Raw genomic sequence first — 18,165 nt, forward strand, 5'->3', positions numbered from 1 at the left:
ATCATAATGACATTTTAAGTGTAAAGGGGACATAATTTACTAAACATTTTGAGTTGTGGACATTGTCTTATGTTATGAGGACGACGATGTGGAAGAACCATTTTCAGTTTGAATCAAATTCATTAAGTCATAAAAATGATAAAGTGAAAGTGCATCAATATTAGCCTGAATTTCTAAGTAACAAGGGGCATAATTCATAAGATATTGTGCCAGAGATATGACCCTTGTATTATATAATGTGTGTGATCGATGTGATGCAACTACTTTAAGTTTGAGTCAAATCCGTTATGTAATAACAGAATCAGAGTGAAAGTTCATCAAAACTTTTGCCTTAAATTTTATGTAAAAGGTATAATTCATGAAATATTGGTGCGAGAGTGATGACCCGTTTGTCATATGATGTGGGTAATGATGTCAAATAATTGTTTTATTTCTGGATCAAATCCCTCCTGTAATGACAGAAACATAATCAAAATTAACTTAAAATTCTAAGTAAAAAGGGGGTCATAATTCATGAAAAATTGGGGCCAGTTAAGGACCTCGTGTTACATGATGTGGGTGATAATGAGGGGGGAAAATAAGTTTGAAGCAAATCCTTGAAGTAAATCATTCAAGTAATTACCTAGATAAAGAGAAAAAAGAGAAAGTATTGTCATATTACAGTCCTTCATGTAAGATATTGCAAATGTTTTCAAACATGCGGAAGGACGCCAACGCCGAGGTGAATAGGATAGCTCTCAAAATACTTCGTATAGTCGAGCCAAAAATGACAAGATTTGCAGTATATGTTTTACTTGCACAATGCTTGCAAATATTGATATATGGAAACAAAAACTGGGCATTAAACAATTAACCAAACAAAAGGTAAAACATACCAAATATTAATATGAAAGTTGACAGTAAAGCTCTTTTTGGATTTTAACAAACAATAAAAATATTGGCTTCATACAACAAAATAAGTAGATAATAAAAAGATAATATAGACTTATAATACATTTTAACATTTAATCATAATTGTATTTAAACACAATATCTTTTTAAGTTAGAGAGAATGAATATCAAACTACATAGACACGAACTGATCAGCACTCAAACAGATCTATACAATAAATCGACATGTGAGAATAAACAACATGTTTAAGTTTATTTTAACTTATAAATCAAAAATGGAACTTTCAGGTAGTACAATGTTTTGTCGTGTTTTTACTAGTATTGACGAATTTGCCAATGCCATTGCCAAAGTCTCCAATTTCCTGTTACGACTAACCTTTTTTGGGGGGGAAAGATAAACAACAACTGGAAATGTTCGTTTTATTTACATGAAGATTTATGGTCTAAAGAAACATATTATCATGGAGTGGATCTGTGACACGTCTTTGTATATACTCTGCAAACTCCCAAAGATCAACAACAGCAGTTAGGTGATATAAAAACATTTTGATTTGGTCAATCCCCATGATGAAAACTGAAAATTAAATTAATGACCTATATTTCATAAACTTATGCATATAACCTGTAATTATTTGCAAACGTAATATGTTCTACCAGTATAAATTGATGCAATAATATTTTCTACCAGTAATGCCAACGTTCACTCTGAAATGATTAGAAAATTAAAAAAAAAATGTGCTTTGTGTTACGTTATGTTAGAACTGCTTAATGTGTGCCACTTAATGACGACCCGGTTGTTAGTTTATTTAACATAGACAAGTTCACGGACTGTCGACTGATAAACGTTATCAAATGTGTTGACCCTTAAAATAAGAGTAGGTTATTTTAGAAGGTTAGTTTGGGCAACTTTTACACGCAAGATAGTGACACTGATGGTAATACCCATTGCATGAAATGTGTCACTGATGAAACAGTCGGATAAAAATGGATCTTATAACAACAATACTGATTACTGGACTTCTGTGTTTGATTATTTGGAAAGTTGTCATTAGTCTGTTTAAATATATACAGTTACTCAACACGCTTCGGAGAATTCCCCAAAAGCCATCACATTGGCTGTTTGGCCATGGCAAAGAGGTAAAACATTTGACATATTTATAATGAAGGACTGTAATATGATGGTATTATAGTTTCGTTTTCTAATATATCTTGTAATATTGACCTTAAACCTTTCATTACTATTGCAATTGTTTAATTTGTAAATATTTAATACTTTTGTCACTATAATTCTCTCACAATAAAAGTAAATAAAATGTTATCAGTCACGTGTTAAATTTTCATACGTCTCTCGCGGCATCACGACCTATAAACGACCATGAGACAGAATACTTTACGGAAAGAACGTACTACTTTTTACGAATACAATGTTGATGACGGCTTTGCTCAATGGCATATGCAGCTGTACAAAGCACATAATAAAACTATAAGTAATGAAATCACACAATTATACATTCAGTAAAGTTTGTTGTTGTTGTTTTTTCAAAATAAATGCCATACTTTCTAGCATAACTGAAATAGGTTTGATTTATTATGTTTAATCTGATATTGTGGTATGTCCACTTTCGCTAGATTCCTTACCTGACCAGTGATATCAACTTCGATTTATTTTGAAAAAAAAAAGACAGCGCCCGTTTTTTTATGCTATGTTCAACTTAACTGAGACTGAAATATCTACGAAATACATATAATCGTATACCACTGACCAGTTACACAAAAAAGGAAAAATGTTTCATTTAGAAAGAGTATCTTTGAGTTAATGTATTGCAACAACTGGTTCTCAGCTTGCCAATGAATTTGCAAGTGCTCGCACAGAAAGCCAGGTAAAAGCAGCGTCCATGCGATTCGAAAGCTTCGGCTTTTTCATTGTTTTTAAAGAATAAAATGTACCTAACTGATAGCTATTCGAAGCAATCTTTCTGTTATATATTTCCATTACAGTGTCATTTGAAACTGAAACTGAGTAATTTGATTTAACGCCTATTTCTATACAATGGCATATTCAATGGCGTTGTGCATAATAATAATAATAATAATAATAATAACAATAATAATAACGACAATAATAATTATAACAATCATAACAGCCTTTTTTAAACAAAACAAAACGTAATGACCGCACCCTTCCCCCTGAGGTGATTTGGTGATTTGTATGTAGCCTGCTTCCGATATATGCTGTTCTCGTTGCGTTTATTATGATGATTCTTTCACGGATTCTTACTATCTTATTGATCGCGGCCAATGAATAGGACAAGTATTTGCACGATGGGGAAAATATTTCATGATGGACCTGTCAATTCTTTACTTATGGGTGAAACAGGTCTCATAAGCGTAAATACGACTAGCTTCTACTGATTATAAAACATACCGTACGATTTGTTGTGAATCAACTGTTGTTGTACTTTTAGTAGTTCAACCGCCACCCTTGTTTAAGAGCAACATTTAAAAAACACGTTTTGTTTTTCATCCTCAAGTAATAAGTAAGTAGACTCGCCCAGTTTAATCAATCTAGACGCATAATGATAATCTACATAGAGCGTTTACTTCACCCGATTTACATTCGGAACATTTTCACGCGTTTCGGGCTTTATCGTATGTTTAACATGGGATTTTTGAACCGTCCAAAGATGTTGGAAATGTTTGTCTCATTGTTTATTTTTTTTTTAATAAAAATGTTACTGCTTTCATTGTCTACCACTTTTTTTCCACCCTTGCCTGAAAAAAACAGTAATGAGTTTGTACACTGTTCAGACAATTGTGCTCTGTTGAAATTTAACCAAACACAAGTTTACCTGCATAAACAGAAAGCATGATATGTCACCATGCGCGGATCCAGATGCGGGGTGGGGACCGGGGGTCCGGACCCTCTCTGGAAAATCTTTAAAAAAGGAAAGAAGACAAGAAGGAAAGAAAATGTTTTTCGAAAAAGGCAACATTAGGACTGCATGTAAAGTATATGCGGCTGCTGCTACATACGACCCCGACATAATTCATATTATTTATCTAAAAGAAACTAAGAATTTTACCTTCAAGAAAGCTTGATTTTATCATTTTCGCAAATTTAACAGGTTAGTCCATAAAACTGTCCCAGAATGCAAAAAAAATGAAGTGCCAAATTGCAAAATTTCCAGGGCGGGTGGGGGGTGGGGGCAGGGGATCGGACCCCCTCTGAGAAAATTGGCTGTGTCCGTGCATGGTCACTATACCTGTCCAGTACTGGACATTATGGTAAACGCTTCATTCCTGCACAAATGACGATTTCGCAACTTCTGTCCGGTTTGTACAAATTTCTGGCCGCGATAAACCATTTGACTTGTTTTGTTTAAAATGGTAACGAAGGTGGAAGCGTATTGTTATACGAATGAAACATTCAGGAATGATTCCCTTCTCCTAAAATTGTTGCAGTCTATTTTTTTTTAATACATTACTTTTGTTTGTCTGTTAGAGCGTAAATCATTAAGAACCTAGGGATAAGATGTACACGCTATACAAAAGAAAGATATTTCATTTTCGTATATATTCAAAATTGTATCGTTAATGCCTTTTATTCGGGTTGGTCAATAGGAGGCATTACTGACCTGCGAAATGTTATATCGACCAAACAGTTAACAATTGTTTTGTTATCAAACCAGTTGATTTGCAGCGATTGATAGTTTTCTAGTGTTTTGGTCTCAGATAATGTACAACCTCGCACTGTTGTGACACGCCTTTACTGTCGGTCAGTATGTATTTCTAGCCACACAAAGCAGTCAATATCAAGTTTTAGCTTTAAACATGTAACCATATTTAGATTGAAATTATGATAAAAATAGATTTACTAGATTACTAATGCAACTTTTTTTTAAACGTTTCTTTATTAATTGTCAAATTAGTAAATTAAACGTTAAGAGAAAGAAACTATTTTGCTTTTTACAACGTCTGTTTAATAAGAAACAAATTGCAGTACCTTTTATTAATGAAACAAGACCAGTAAGAATTATTTTACAGGTAACGGATTCTAAAACCTACAGCGATTATATAATGGACTGTATGAGAGGGGGTGCGAGGATGTATTGTATTTGGAACGGCCCATTTCCAGTTCTAGGGGTGTGTCATCCTGAAACTTTTCAACAACTAAACAAACAAGTATCAGATAAAGCACGTGGCTTCCCTGATGGGTACAGGCTATTGGAAAGATGGCTAGGTAAATAAAATCAAAGAGATATCATTTGGAACTTGGTACTGACCATTACGCAATTTAATTACATTCGATAAAGTACTCTAAGCACTGATTTAGTTTTAGGTCTGTGACTGTGTATTTGGTGCTCTGTGCTTCCGAGAAATCTACCCTTACATTTTGTCTTTTGATGGAAAAACATTCATGTTACATGAATTTTTGCGGAACATTAGATTTCTTATTGGAATTTCAACATTATTTCTAAATGAAAGGGAGATAATTTGAAAATATAGCATCTCTATAATGTTATAATAAAGTGTATTTTTTTCTAAACTGATATATCTGACGGATTTTGTCTAACCGAAATAGCTCTATTAAAATTGCATCATGACATATCTGCAATAGATTTCTACCTGATTTAGATCTGTTGTTAATGTTAAGAGATCTAGACCTACTCAGTTGAAAAGTAGCTATAAGGTAGGGCTCCCACTTGCTTTAATATTATATTAAAATACTACTCAAAATTTTCTTAGGGATATATTTACTTTTCCTTTCAGGTGAAGGCTTGTTAATAAGTGATGGAAAGAAATGGGAAAGAAATAGACGCTTACTTACCCCTGCGTTCCATTTTAATATTCTGACCGGGTATATTGACGTCATGAATGACGTCACCGACTTATTTCTGGTAAGAATGCGTAAATCGAACAGTATAAAATAAACATTTTTAATCACAGGCACGGGTCCAGTGTATATTTTTTTGTTTAATATAAAAAATCACTTTTTTTCACAAAATTAACCTTTTATATGTTAGTCAAATGAAAAAAAAATCGATGACAAAAAATCCGGTCACAGTATCATATACATGGAAAAGGTAAACTATACGAGCGTAACGCTATGGGAAGCTACTCGGCAAACTTGTAGAACATTTCAAAATCGGAGTTTATACACTTGCAGCCGCTACCTGCATGATTGCACCTTCGAAATATTTAAAGCCTTCCATAAATACTAAACTGACCCCATAAATTGCTTTGAAATACACAGTACAAGTCTCTACGAGCGAAATATTTCAGTTATCCCCGGTGATTTCATTCCGGATAGCGGACGTGTTCCTGGTTTTATCACTTCGTTTGGCAGCTGAAATCGCCGGGGATAACTGAAATATTTCGCTCCTGGTAACATATCCGTGTTGAAAGTACCTTTAGATTGATTTGATAGAGAATCTACCAATTTGAAAGTTATACGTTTTACAAAATTCTATTCAGACTTAAAAATTGAGTCAAAGCAAGTGTTGTATTTCCACATGCGAAGAGCTCATTATCAAAATTATATATCTGCGAAAAATAGACTGAAGACTTTGAGGTAAACAAGAAGTTAATAAACATTTTCTTGTTAATTCTTTTGTCCGTCTGTAAACACATCGGTTTCTTGATTTCTGTGTCTTTTTACGGGAGTGGCCTTGTTTTGCAAAATCTGAATGTTTGCCTAGAATGTGGCGTAGCTGTACTTCTACTTTTATATTTTAATAACGACAAAGACGTTTATCTATCTCAATAACAAAAGGAAACAGTCAGCTGTTTATGTGTGCTCGAGTTACTTTGGAAAATTATTGCATTAAAAATACCAGAAAAATAAAAACATTGTGTTAAAAAAAGTAAATTTTTATTATAATTATCAATAATTTTGGGAAGAAACACTTATTTGAGAGAATTGTTATCTTTAGAGTGTATTACCTACTTATTACAGGTTTCTTCAAGTGAAATGTTTTTATACTGTTTAAGCCCTTGTAGATAACAAACTCGGCCTACAAAACAAATAGTTTTAGTAAAACATATGTAAGTAAATACATGCAAATACCGGTGAAACTATGAACAGTTTGTTTCCTCACTTGGTTGTTATTTCATCTGACATTAGATGTCCTTATCTTGACCATATTTTGAAGAAAAATATCACGTGATCAATATATAATAGATTGATGATTTAAAACGTAGCATATTAATCAGTAATATCCTTGCGATTATCTATTCCTGTCCGTATGCTCGTTGGAGCTGTATTACAGTAGTAGTATGTAGGTTTATTTATACTCGCTGCCGGTTGCCCGTCAGCGGGCGTCTTGTCATGCTGTCCCTCGTAGTCCTTGCGGAGTACCAATCTCGGCGTTCGTGGAAAATGACAATACAAGGCTGAGGTGGTAGTCAATCCTTCTTAGGGCCACAGCCCTTACCCTTGGTTGTGACTCTGCCGGCTGTCATCAATATAATTATGGTCACTTCCGGTAGAGCCGCATGCCTGCTCCGCGACGTGCACACGGCGAGAGCTCAGGAGCAGTCTGTATTACCGTCCGACGATTGCCATATAAGAATACGTAATCTCACGGAAATTACAGAATATCAACGGAAGTTTCCCGAATATCATTACAGTTCCATTACCTTAACTTTTACAGGACAAGTTAGATGAGGCGTCACAGAAGAGCGAATCCCTGGACGTATATCCATATGTCTGTAGAGCAACACTAGATTCAATGTTGAGATGTTCCCTCTCTTACGAAGGCAGTATGTTAGAGTCTAAGGAGTAAGTGTATTAAGTGTTAGGGAAAAAAAACATTGACAGTTTCTTTACATTGAAACATTCTGTGACGAAAATTTAACATTGATGTAAGAGGCTCTGAGCTGAAACGAAAGCCGCAGTATCGTATTTTGTCAATAATTTTGTCTAGTGTTTATACTGTTACTAAATGTAGAATGCTAAGTATTTTCCTTTTCAACGTAACAAGTTTGGAAAGCAAGGTTATCTAAATACTCTGTTTTAATTAAACCATAACAATATTTCAACATATTATAACAGATGATCTGCGGAACATACAATGTGTGGAAATAAACCGTCTGTGGGTTCATCAAATTTTTATTTTACAACAATGAGATAATTATCATTCAAAAGATAAATTCATTGAGAGTAAGAAATCGCTTGCACCTTCTTTCATATCAATGGTTTCATACAAAAAATTGCTTTAAACAAACGCATTTTTACATATTTTATATAGAAAATAGAAAGGAAAAAAATGACGAAATGATGGCATTATAAATCGTCGCGTGGGTCATTCAAAATTAAAGATACAATTTATTTTAAAAATAGCATGTGATTAAAAAAATGTTGAACAAGGATAAATTGCTTGCACATTAGGATTCTTATTTTTAGTATTTTTGTTATTAAATAAAAAAGAAACCGATAGGGAGGGAAACGGTGCGTAGCGCTGTGACCGACCGAGGTTTCATTTTCTCGAAGAATTCTCTTCATTGATTCTATCTAACATAGTGTGAAATCTACGTTTGACCAATCAGAATTGCAAAGTCAGATTGTCGGATTTTCCGCCTACATTTAACTAACAAAAAATGTGTCGGCTTCCTTTGAATACAATGAAGGGTCGGTCACTGGTATGCATGCTCATTCAGTCGACGCTTCTCAGCGTGTAGAGCTGTTCTTCAAAAATTATTGCTATATAGTCACACTGGTCTTAAAGAATATAAAAGTAGAAAACCACAGGTCGCCCAACACGACATAAACGAAAATGTTGCAGGCTAGAAGCCACATTTTTTGAAAAATAGCTCGTTCTGATTGGTCAGAAAAGTAGGTTGCACACTATAACAGTATTGTAAGTGTCATGCGGGAAGGGGTAAATAGTCCCTTCGCACTTGAACGCAGCGTGTCTATAAATTGCCTGGTACTTTGGGATCATGTAGTGCATTCAATGTTTCTGAGTGAGTGTTCCGCTTAAGCGTGCTTGAGAGTGTTGCACATTGCATTATCTCCCCTGAACAGACACTAATTTTGTTCTATGATTCTTTCGGTAATCGTTCAAGTGAATACTTAAATTCCAGACACAGTTACATCCAAGCAGTACAGCGAATACCCGCGCTGATGTGGAAACGCCTGGTGTAAGTAATTTTCCAAACAATTGTTGTTTCAAATTGCAAATTGTATCAATATGCTGAAACTTATATTATGCTGCAAATGAGCTAAGTATTCTATTACAATAACCTTACTTAACCTCGAATTAAGGATAATGTTTTTAAATGTGTACTGATTAGTAAAGCCAGCAGAGTTATTGTCAAACTTTTTAAATTTAATTAAATTTTATTTTCGCAAGATAATAAATTGGCAGCACTGTTATGTATCCCTTGTTATTTTTTTTTCATTCATCGTTTTATGTCACGTATAATATGATTATATATGTCATCAGAATCGTTTATATTTAGGCAACCATTTTTCCTGTTTGACCTTCCCTTCAATTTGACACGTTTCGGACAAGAACATAATCAATTGATAGATGTTGCACGAAAATTTACTGGAGATATAATAGAAGCTAGGAAGAAATATTTGGTAAAACATACTTTTTTACTTTTTAGCTCGACTATTCAAAGGAAAGGTAGAGCTATTTGACTCGCCCATGCGTCGGCGCCGGCGTCGGCGTCCGCGTCCCGATTTGATTAAGTTTTTGTATGTAAGCTGGTATCTCAGTAACCACTTGTGGCAATGGATTGAAACTTCACACACTCATTCACTGTGCTAAATTGACTTACATCGCATAGGTTCCATAACTCCTTTTTGCTTTTTAGCTCACCTGAGCAATGCTCAAGTGAGCTTTTGTGATCGCTCGATGTCCGGCGTCTGTCGTCTGTCTGTTTGTCTGTCTGTCGTCTGTCTGTCAACATTAAGCATGTGTATGCTATAGAGGCTGTATTTATCAACTGATCTTCATGAAATTTTGTCGGAATGATTACCTTGATGAAATCTAGGCGAGTTCGAAAATGGGTCATCTGGGGTCAAAAACTAGGTCACTAGGTCAAATCAAAGAAAAACCTTGTGTATGCTATAGAGGCTGTATTTTTCAATTGATTCTCATGAATTTTGGTCAGAATGATTACCTTGATGAAATCTAGGCCAAGTTCGAAAATGCGTCATCTGGGTTGAAATCAAAGAAAAACCTTGTGTATGCGATAGAGGCTGTATTTTAAACTGAACTTCATGATATTTTGTCAGAATGATTACCTGGATAAAATCTAGGCCAAGTTCGAAAATTGGTCATCTGGGGTCAAAACTAGGTCACTAGGTCAAATCAAAGAGAAACCTTGTGAATGCGATAGAGGCTGTTTTTTTTTCAGTTAAAGTTCATGAATTTTGGTCAGAATGATTACCTTGATAAAATCTAGGACAAGTTTGAAAATGGGTCATCTGGGGTAAAAAACTAGGTCACTAGGTCAAATCAAAGAAAAACCTTGTGTATGCGGTAGAGGCTGTATTTTTCAATTGGTCTTCATGAAATATGGTCAGAATTATTACCTTGATGAAATCCAGGCCAAGTTTGAAAATGGGTCATCTGGGATCAAAAACTAGGTCATTAGGTTAACTGATCTTCATGAAATTTAGTCAGAATGATTGCTTTGATGAAATCTAGGTCGAGTTAGAATATGGGTCATTTGAGGTCAAAAACTAGGTCACTAGGTCAAATCAAAGAAAAATTTTGTGTATGCGATAAAGGCTGTATTTTTCAATTGGTCTTCATGAAATATGGTCAGAATTATTACCTTGATGAAATCTAGGCCAAGTTTGAAAATGGGTCATCTGGGATCAAAAACTAGGTCACTAGGTTAAATCAAAGAAAAACCTTGTGTATGTGATAGAGGCTGTATTTTTCAATTGATCTTCATAAAATAAAGTCAGAATGATTGCCTTGATAAAATCAAGGTCGAGTTTGAATATGGGTTATCTTGGGTCAAAAAGTAGGTCAATAGGTCAAATCAAAGAAAAACTTTGTGTATGCTAAAAAGGCTGTATTTTTCAATTGATCTTCATGAAATTTGGTCAGAATGATTGCCTTGATGAAATCTATGTCGAATTTGAATATATGTCATCTGGGGTCAAAAACTAGGTCACTAGGTCATACCAAAGAAAATACTTGTTTAAACTCCAGAGACCACATTTCTGGTCCAATCTTTATTAAAATTGGCCAGCATATTTTTTTCCATGAAATCACTAGACACTGTGATGGAGTGTTTCTCAGGCGAGCGTCCAAGGGCCATCTTGGCCCTCTTGTTTACAAAATTATGTCCCTTTTTCGGCTTAGAATTTTTTGGTAAGGTTTTATATGTAAGCTGGTATCTCAGTACCCACTGATGGGAATGGATTGAAACTTCACACACTTGTTCAATGTGATGATCTGACATGCAGTACACAGGTTCCATAACTCTGCTTTGCGTTTTTTTCAAAATTGTGCCCCTTTTTCGACTTAGCAGAAGTTTTTGTATGTAAGCTAATATCTCAGTACCCATTAATAGGAATGGATTGGAACTTCACACAATTGTCCATTGTCATGAGCTGATATGCATTTTATAGGTTCCATAACCATGTTCTGCAATTTTACAAAATTATGCCCCCTTTTTTACTTTAATATTCATTCAATTGACAAGGCAGTTGAATATTCGAGCGTTGCTGTCCTCCGGCAGCTCTTATTTTAAATTTACTCTTCTCGAAAAACACATACATTGCCTCAAGTCTTGTCGGCTATAAAGGCTAGAAATGCAAAATGAAAAAGAACCAAAAAAATCGTGTTTGCGAATGATGATCACAACTTTACAAGGTTGATTTAAATATTTAGAAAGAACATCCGGATTTAACTAAACAGAAAAGACGCCTTGACTTCCTTGATATACTGCTGACAGCAAAAGATGAAAAAGGTCAAGGTTTATCACAACAGGAAATTCAAGATGAAGTTGATACGTTTACATTTGAAGGTACATGCATTTTTCTCAACGGATGTATCTATTACTAAGTAATAGAAATATTAATACTTTGCCTTTTTAAATGTTGAATAGCAATGTATACAAACATTTCATGAGCAACGGATACTTGTGCATTTTGGGCGCTCAGAAATAAAATCTGTAAGATGGTCCAATGGTGAAAGCATAATAAATTAAATAATATTCCCCTCTGGAAAAAATGGACTTTTCGTTTGACGAAAAGCATTTTCCTGACTACTGCTAACCAAATGAAGGTAAAAAATAAAACGGGATAAAAATTACCAATAGGCCTATGTTGATACTTTTTTTCTTTCAATTCAGTTCAAAGATTCTGATCCTTCTGTCGCAAGACCGTAGTCTCATTTTATAGCCGATATAGGCGGTATTACAAACTGTACATGCTACTAAATAAAATTGTTTATCTCTTTCAGGCCACGATACAACTGCTTCGGCCATAGGCTGGGCAATCTATGCACTGAGTCAAAACCTCAAAATACAAGAAAAGGTTTACGAAGATGTACAGACAAATTGGAAGTAACACAGTAAGATTCTTATTATTTTAGTTTCTAACACGGCCAGGTTTGTAAGAAAAAACAAGGACATATATCAAATAGAAGACTGCAATTGTGACGTTGCTATGCAACAATGTCACTGTTTGTACGTCACAATTATTACGTCATAGTGTCAATTATCACGGTGGGAAATAAAGGTGGCAGATTTTTGGTGGATGTTGTCAAGGTTGTAGATAATAATTCTTGATATCTTGTTAGAATAGAAATAATATACCTCATACAGTGATTTTATCTTGGATAAAATCCTTGTTTGTAGTTTAAACAAGCATTATTATCTGACAATGATTATATGCAATGACAAGATCACTGTTTGAGACATTTGCATCGCTAAGAAGACTAATGTGTCTCTCCCCACTTGGACTCCATAATGTTCTATTTTCTGGTCCTTTGGGATGATGGAGGACATTCGGTTTTAGCGGACTTGGGGGTGTTGTATATTTCATTCTAACACTTTTAAGATTTTCTTTTATATAAATAAAGAAGGATTTTACCGTGTAGATCTATTGTCTTGTCGATTAGAACACGTTTATCAAAATGACATATTTCTGGCTATTCAGGTTTACACCCTCGTATCTAAAACCGCATTTTATTCCAGATTAGTATCCCTTCCCTGTTTTCGAACTTGTTAGGATGGAAATAGATTTTAGTTTTGCGTGCTGTGTTGTCAAATAAAACACGGTTTTGAGTTCAGATGCGTCGTAATTAATCCCTTATGAACAGACTCAGTCAAGCAGAGTCTGCTACTATGTTGCATAGTTGCGTTCTATGCTTTAAAGGCTCTTTTCACAGATTTTATTTTCAAGAACCGTGTACATTTTCAGCGTACGTGAACCAATACTGAAGTTCAGCAATAAAGGTGTTTATTTTGCAGGAATTGTCTTTCCCAGTTTAAATATTTGCCGCTCTTCATCAAGGAGGTGATGAGGTTTTACACTCCTGTTCCAATGCTTGGTAGGAAGCATTCCAAACCTATTACAATAGATGGTATCGAAATCCCACCTGGACCGAGATTTGATATATTCATTTATGCTATACACCATAATCCTCAAGTTTGGAAAAATCCTGAGGTAAGAGAGGAAATGATAACATACAATAATGATGTTCATTTTGTGTCACTAGTAGGCGTTATGCCGTGATATTTAATTTATATTAGTGTAGTGACTGTTTCAAATTCAAATTAAAGCACTACAGCCACAGAAATAACTGAACCGCATCATGAGAAAACCAACATAGTGGCTTTGCGACCAGCATGGATCCAAACCAGCCTGCGCTTCCGCGCAGTCTGGTCAGGATCCATGATGTTCGCTAACGGTTTCTCTAATTGCAATAGGCTTTGAAAGCGAACAGCATGGACCCTGACCAGACTGTGCGGATGCGCAGGCTGGTCTGGATCCATGCTGGTCGCAAAGCCACTATGTTGGTTTTCTCATGGCGCGGCTCATATATTTTGAAACCGACTTCTGTAAAAGTAAATCTGTATACCACATTTTAATTCATCGACAAAGATGTCATCTAGATCCCTTCAAGATTTGCCTTTCATTTAGCCTCAAAGAGAAGCAAGTTTTTATATTCCCCCTTATATGATTATTGTGTTATATTGTAGGAGTTCGATCCGGGCAGATTTGACGTTGAACATCGTGACGAAACAGATATATATGGATTTATTCCATTTTCAGCTGGGTCCAGGTAGTGTTCACGCCAAATTATTGGAATGATTTTGATAAAAAAAAATGCAATTATGCTTAATAAAATGTGCAGTGTTAAAGATATTATGTTGGTGTACTCAGCTTCATAGCTAAAGTTTTTACTGATACTTGAATGAAATTAATGAGGTCTAGATTGAAAATTGCCAAAACATTTATGGATCATCTGCGTATAAGAATTGCAAAACAGATCGCATCCACTCACAGACCTTATTTTACTGATCCCATTGTTAAGAAACTATTGGATAAAACACAAAGCAGCAACGCCTTGGAATGGGGAGTTTTAACCAGTGGTTAACACCACAACAAACCTTATTACTTCTAATCTCCACCATGTTCGAAAAATATACATCAGTAAAAAAAACACAAGGATATGTAAAAGTGACGAGCAAAAGGTGAATTGCAACGAAGTTTGCAATCTTACATTTTTTTTGCAACGAAGTTTGCAATCTTTTACATTTTTTTTTGCCACGAAGTTTGCAATCTTTTACATTTTTTTGCAACGAAGTTTGCAATCTTTTACATTTTTTTTGCAACGAAGTTTGCAATCTTTTACAATTTTTTTTGGACCAAGTTTGCAATCTTTTTCAATATCTTCATGGCCTCCTTTTTATTCTGTACATATTTCATATGGCATTATGGCCGCCTTTGCCTAAATAAACATTGACATAAATACCAAACATCAAACCATCGTACTTCTTTCATTAAATATTTCTCTTTCAGAAATTGCATCGGACAGGTTTTCGCCATGAACGAAATCAAGATAACGCTTGCAAAGTTTGTAAAAAGGTAATATTTTGTTATTTATTGTGTTTAATTTTGATATAGCAGCAACAGAAACTGTACATTGAAAAATAAGTGATTTACTTGCTGTTTGACTGAGGCAGCATTTTGGTTAACTGAAGTGTCGAGTTGTTTGACTTGTACAGTATTTGGTCAACTAAAGTGTCCCCTCTGTTGGTATCACTTTTGCATGTTCTATTTCTTTGTATAAATGATGCTTAGAGATATAAATCGATATGCGTGTATATATTAACTCCAATCTAATGCCATATAATGATTTTATTGTTTATTTTTATTACTTTCGTTATTTTTTTTTATTGATACATCTGAGTCCAAATTTATCAAAAGACGAGTTAACTGTTATTCTGAAATGTAAACGCTTTACGAAACCATTTGTAGTGCTATGCTTATGCAGGCCCCCCACCCCCTCCCCCTCCAATAATTTGACCGATTAAGGTAATTATCTTACCAATTTTTTGACAGAGAGTCAATTTTAGCTGTGTCTTGCAGTTTTGTAATTGTTTTAGATGGGCTAAACACGCACAAAAAAAAAAAAAAAACAACAAAAAAACCCCAAAAAACGTTGATTAACGTTTCTTTGATCTGGGTCTGATAGGTCGGCTGATTTTCAAAATGTGTGCCCTTCCCACACACCCCCACCACCCCACCCCATCTGAAAATCTTTCTACTGATATAAGGTAATTTCAAAGAAGGGTTCCCTGTGTGGTTTAGTTTACTTGAGATGGAGATATCGCTGATTGATGAAAAGGGGCGTTTTAACTATAAGTCGGTTATAGATACACTTATTGACATTCTAATGCATTAAGTTTTGCCTTCACTACGCTACGCTCCTTTCGACAAACTTAATTGCATTGGAATGTCAATATGATCTATAACCTATACTTAGTACTCTGTTGTAATTGCATTGCCTAATAAGCTTGTTCTCGCTAATGTTGCTTGGTTACTCTCGCTGACGTATGTAGGATTGTGCCTACGTCATATGTTACGAATGTGCTTACGTCAGTATTACTCATATTTTAATTTGGTATTGCACAATATCTTACTAATATTTCATGAGACAGAGCTGCGTACATTTTGTATAAATACAGCCTCCTTTCTATGTGTTAGGAGAGAACTGAGAGAACGGGCAGAAATGTAGAGCCGTAGGAAATAGGGTACCTAGCGGCACCTTGTACCTTTAGTACAAAGCGTGCAAGAACGTATTGAAAACTTTGGATTTATTTGAAACTTGGAAATACATTATTATTATTGAACAATTATAAAGAGGAGGAAGGAAATTTAAGAACAAGGAACTCAAGAAACTAAAAGAAACACCAAGAAACTTTGTAGATAAATTATTTTTATTTAACGTTTATTTCGGGTGAGAGAGAAAACTAACTGGAAAATATTGTAGTGAAAATAAATAGTAATTGAACTAGAAAGATGACTTTGTTTATTTATTAAAAAGAACCTGGGTGAAGTACTTCTAAAATAGCGGACTGCGTTACATCCTATTGATTTGGTTTAGCCGACTACGCAACAATAGCACAGTGCAAATATGGCCTTCCGCAAAACAAAAGAATATCAAAATCGCAAACGGAGAATAGGTAATTACTAAGACACTTCCTAAAAATGTTTAACTCTTGTTTGTATGATATTATTGTATATTTGTAGATTTGAGGTATTACCAGTGAAGGGTCACAAACCTCAGATGCAAGCAGATGCTGTCATGAGATCATTAAATGGATTACCCGTGCAGCTTAGGCGTAGGAAACTTGAAGGCAGCACACAGTTATCATCATGTTGAAGCAACTTGTTTACAGTTGAAATGAAAATAATATCTTTATAAATCAATATGAAATTTTAGTTTGAAATAAATGTACACATTACAGTGACAAGTGTAACGTGACAAGTAACAAATGAAGTAACAACTTTTGTTGAGGTACATGTATTTTCAGTCTGTGATGGTAAAATGTTGATACTTGACGTAATTTTAAAATCTTACATGGAGTTTGCGTCTTTTGGACTGAAACATTATTTGCCCTGATCATTCCAATGCGGCGTCCTTCTGTTTGAATTAATCTCTGTTTTTTCATTGTTTTATAATTGGTAAACTTCGTATATGTGTTTTCGAGTGTCTGTCATTTATGAAACTATAACTGCCTACTGTCGTATGGTTTCCTTTTGGGATGGCTGCCTCCTTGGAGCGTGAATGTTCCTTTTTTCATCTTTTTACTTTTTAAACTTGCATTTTGAAATAGAAAGAAAATAACAGATTCCTAAGGAATGCCGCAAACAATAAGTTTGTCTATCCGAGGAAGACGACTCCACTTTACCCACACCCTAACACTCGAAATAATTAAATTTCCATGTAATAGCACAGAACAATATGCATTTCCTGACAAAACAAACACAAATTATCACAGCACAACACATAAAAACAAAACAAAATACCTGCTGGAATTACCATTAGAAACTGACCGTAGCATGAGACTAACTTCAAATCCTAACCAGCATAAACTCCAACTCATTGACTACCTTAGGCGAAAGTAACGTTTCTGTTTCAAATATGTGATACATATTATAACAACCAGTGGTAATACAAATGTACTGTCAAAGCTGATTCTAGCGATGTGCTGTCAAGTTCATTTAAAAGCACGTAATTGTAAATAGGGAAAATAATATGTACCGATGGCGTTTCTGCCACTGACATTTCCAAGGCGGCGTCCAAGTACTTTCCTTCATTTGTTTGTTTCAACTTCGTTTTTATATATTATTTTGCATGATAAACATATACACAAAAATACATACACTGCTATGAAGGTTCGGTTTGAAGGGGAGTTGGGGAGGGGGTGGGGCGCTGCGTTCTTGAAGTGGGATATTATTCCTTGTGTTTTTATGTTTTTTCGCTATTTTAATTGTTATGTATAGAGCAGTGAGACATTTATCATTCTGAAATAAAGTTTAAAACGGTTATAAGTTCAAAGCCTGTTCTCAGTGTAATTGCTAAAAAGAAATACATGCTTTCAGTATAATAGAATTGCGCTTAAGCCGGTGATAGGGGGCGTGAGGGGTTTTGCGCATTTCATTTCTTCTCATAAACAATCTCAGACAAAACGAGTCTGCTATTATTTTGCTTTGTTGCGTTCTATGCTTTCAGAGGATCTTAGTGTAGATCTTGTTGGTATTAAACATAATAAATTATGAATCAA

General features: G+C 34.8%; 1 protein-coding gene across 1 annotated transcript; it reads left to right on the plus strand.

Annotated features, from left to right (window-relative positions):
* Nucleotides 1–1,764: 1,764 nt before the first annotated feature.
* LOC123534560 (cytochrome P450 4A25-like) lies at nt 1,765–17,770 on the plus strand. Its single transcript, XM_053518899.1, has 12 exons — nt 1,765–2,028; nt 4,936–5,131; nt 5,662–5,789; nt 7,545–7,672; nt 8,977–9,033; nt 9,355–9,478; nt 11,754–11,889; nt 12,327–12,429; nt 13,339–13,534; nt 14,071–14,153; nt 14,894–14,959; nt 16,628–17,770. Exons 1-12 carry the CDS (start codon nt 1,876–1,878, stop codon nt 16,758–16,760), a joined length of 1,503 nt encoding a protein of 500 aa, XP_053374874.1. The 5' UTR covers nt 1,765–1,875; the 3' UTR covers nt 16,761–17,770.
* Nucleotides 17,771–18,165: the final 395 nt, after the last annotated feature.

This window comes from Mercenaria mercenaria, chromosome 12, assembly GCF_021730395.1.
Source record: "Mercenaria mercenaria strain notata chromosome 12, MADL_Memer_1, whole genome shotgun sequence".
Lineage (NCBI taxonomy): Eukaryota > Metazoa > Mollusca > Bivalvia > Venerida > Veneridae > Mercenaria > Mercenaria mercenaria.

Bases quoted from the DNA above. Each gene is read 5' to 3' on its own strand.
- LOC123534560 (XM_053518899.1), top strand. From the start codon at position 1,876: ATGGATCTTATAACAACAATACTGATTACTGGACTTCTGTGTTTGATT. The intron at 11,890-12,326 runs GTACATGCATTT...TATCTCTTTCAG, and splicing joins TGATACGTTTACATTTGAAG to GCCACGATACAACTGCTTCG. The intron at 14,154-14,893 runs GTAGTGTTCACG...TTTCTCTTTCAG, and splicing joins CCATTTTCAGCTGGGTCCAG to AAATTGCATCGGACAGGTTT.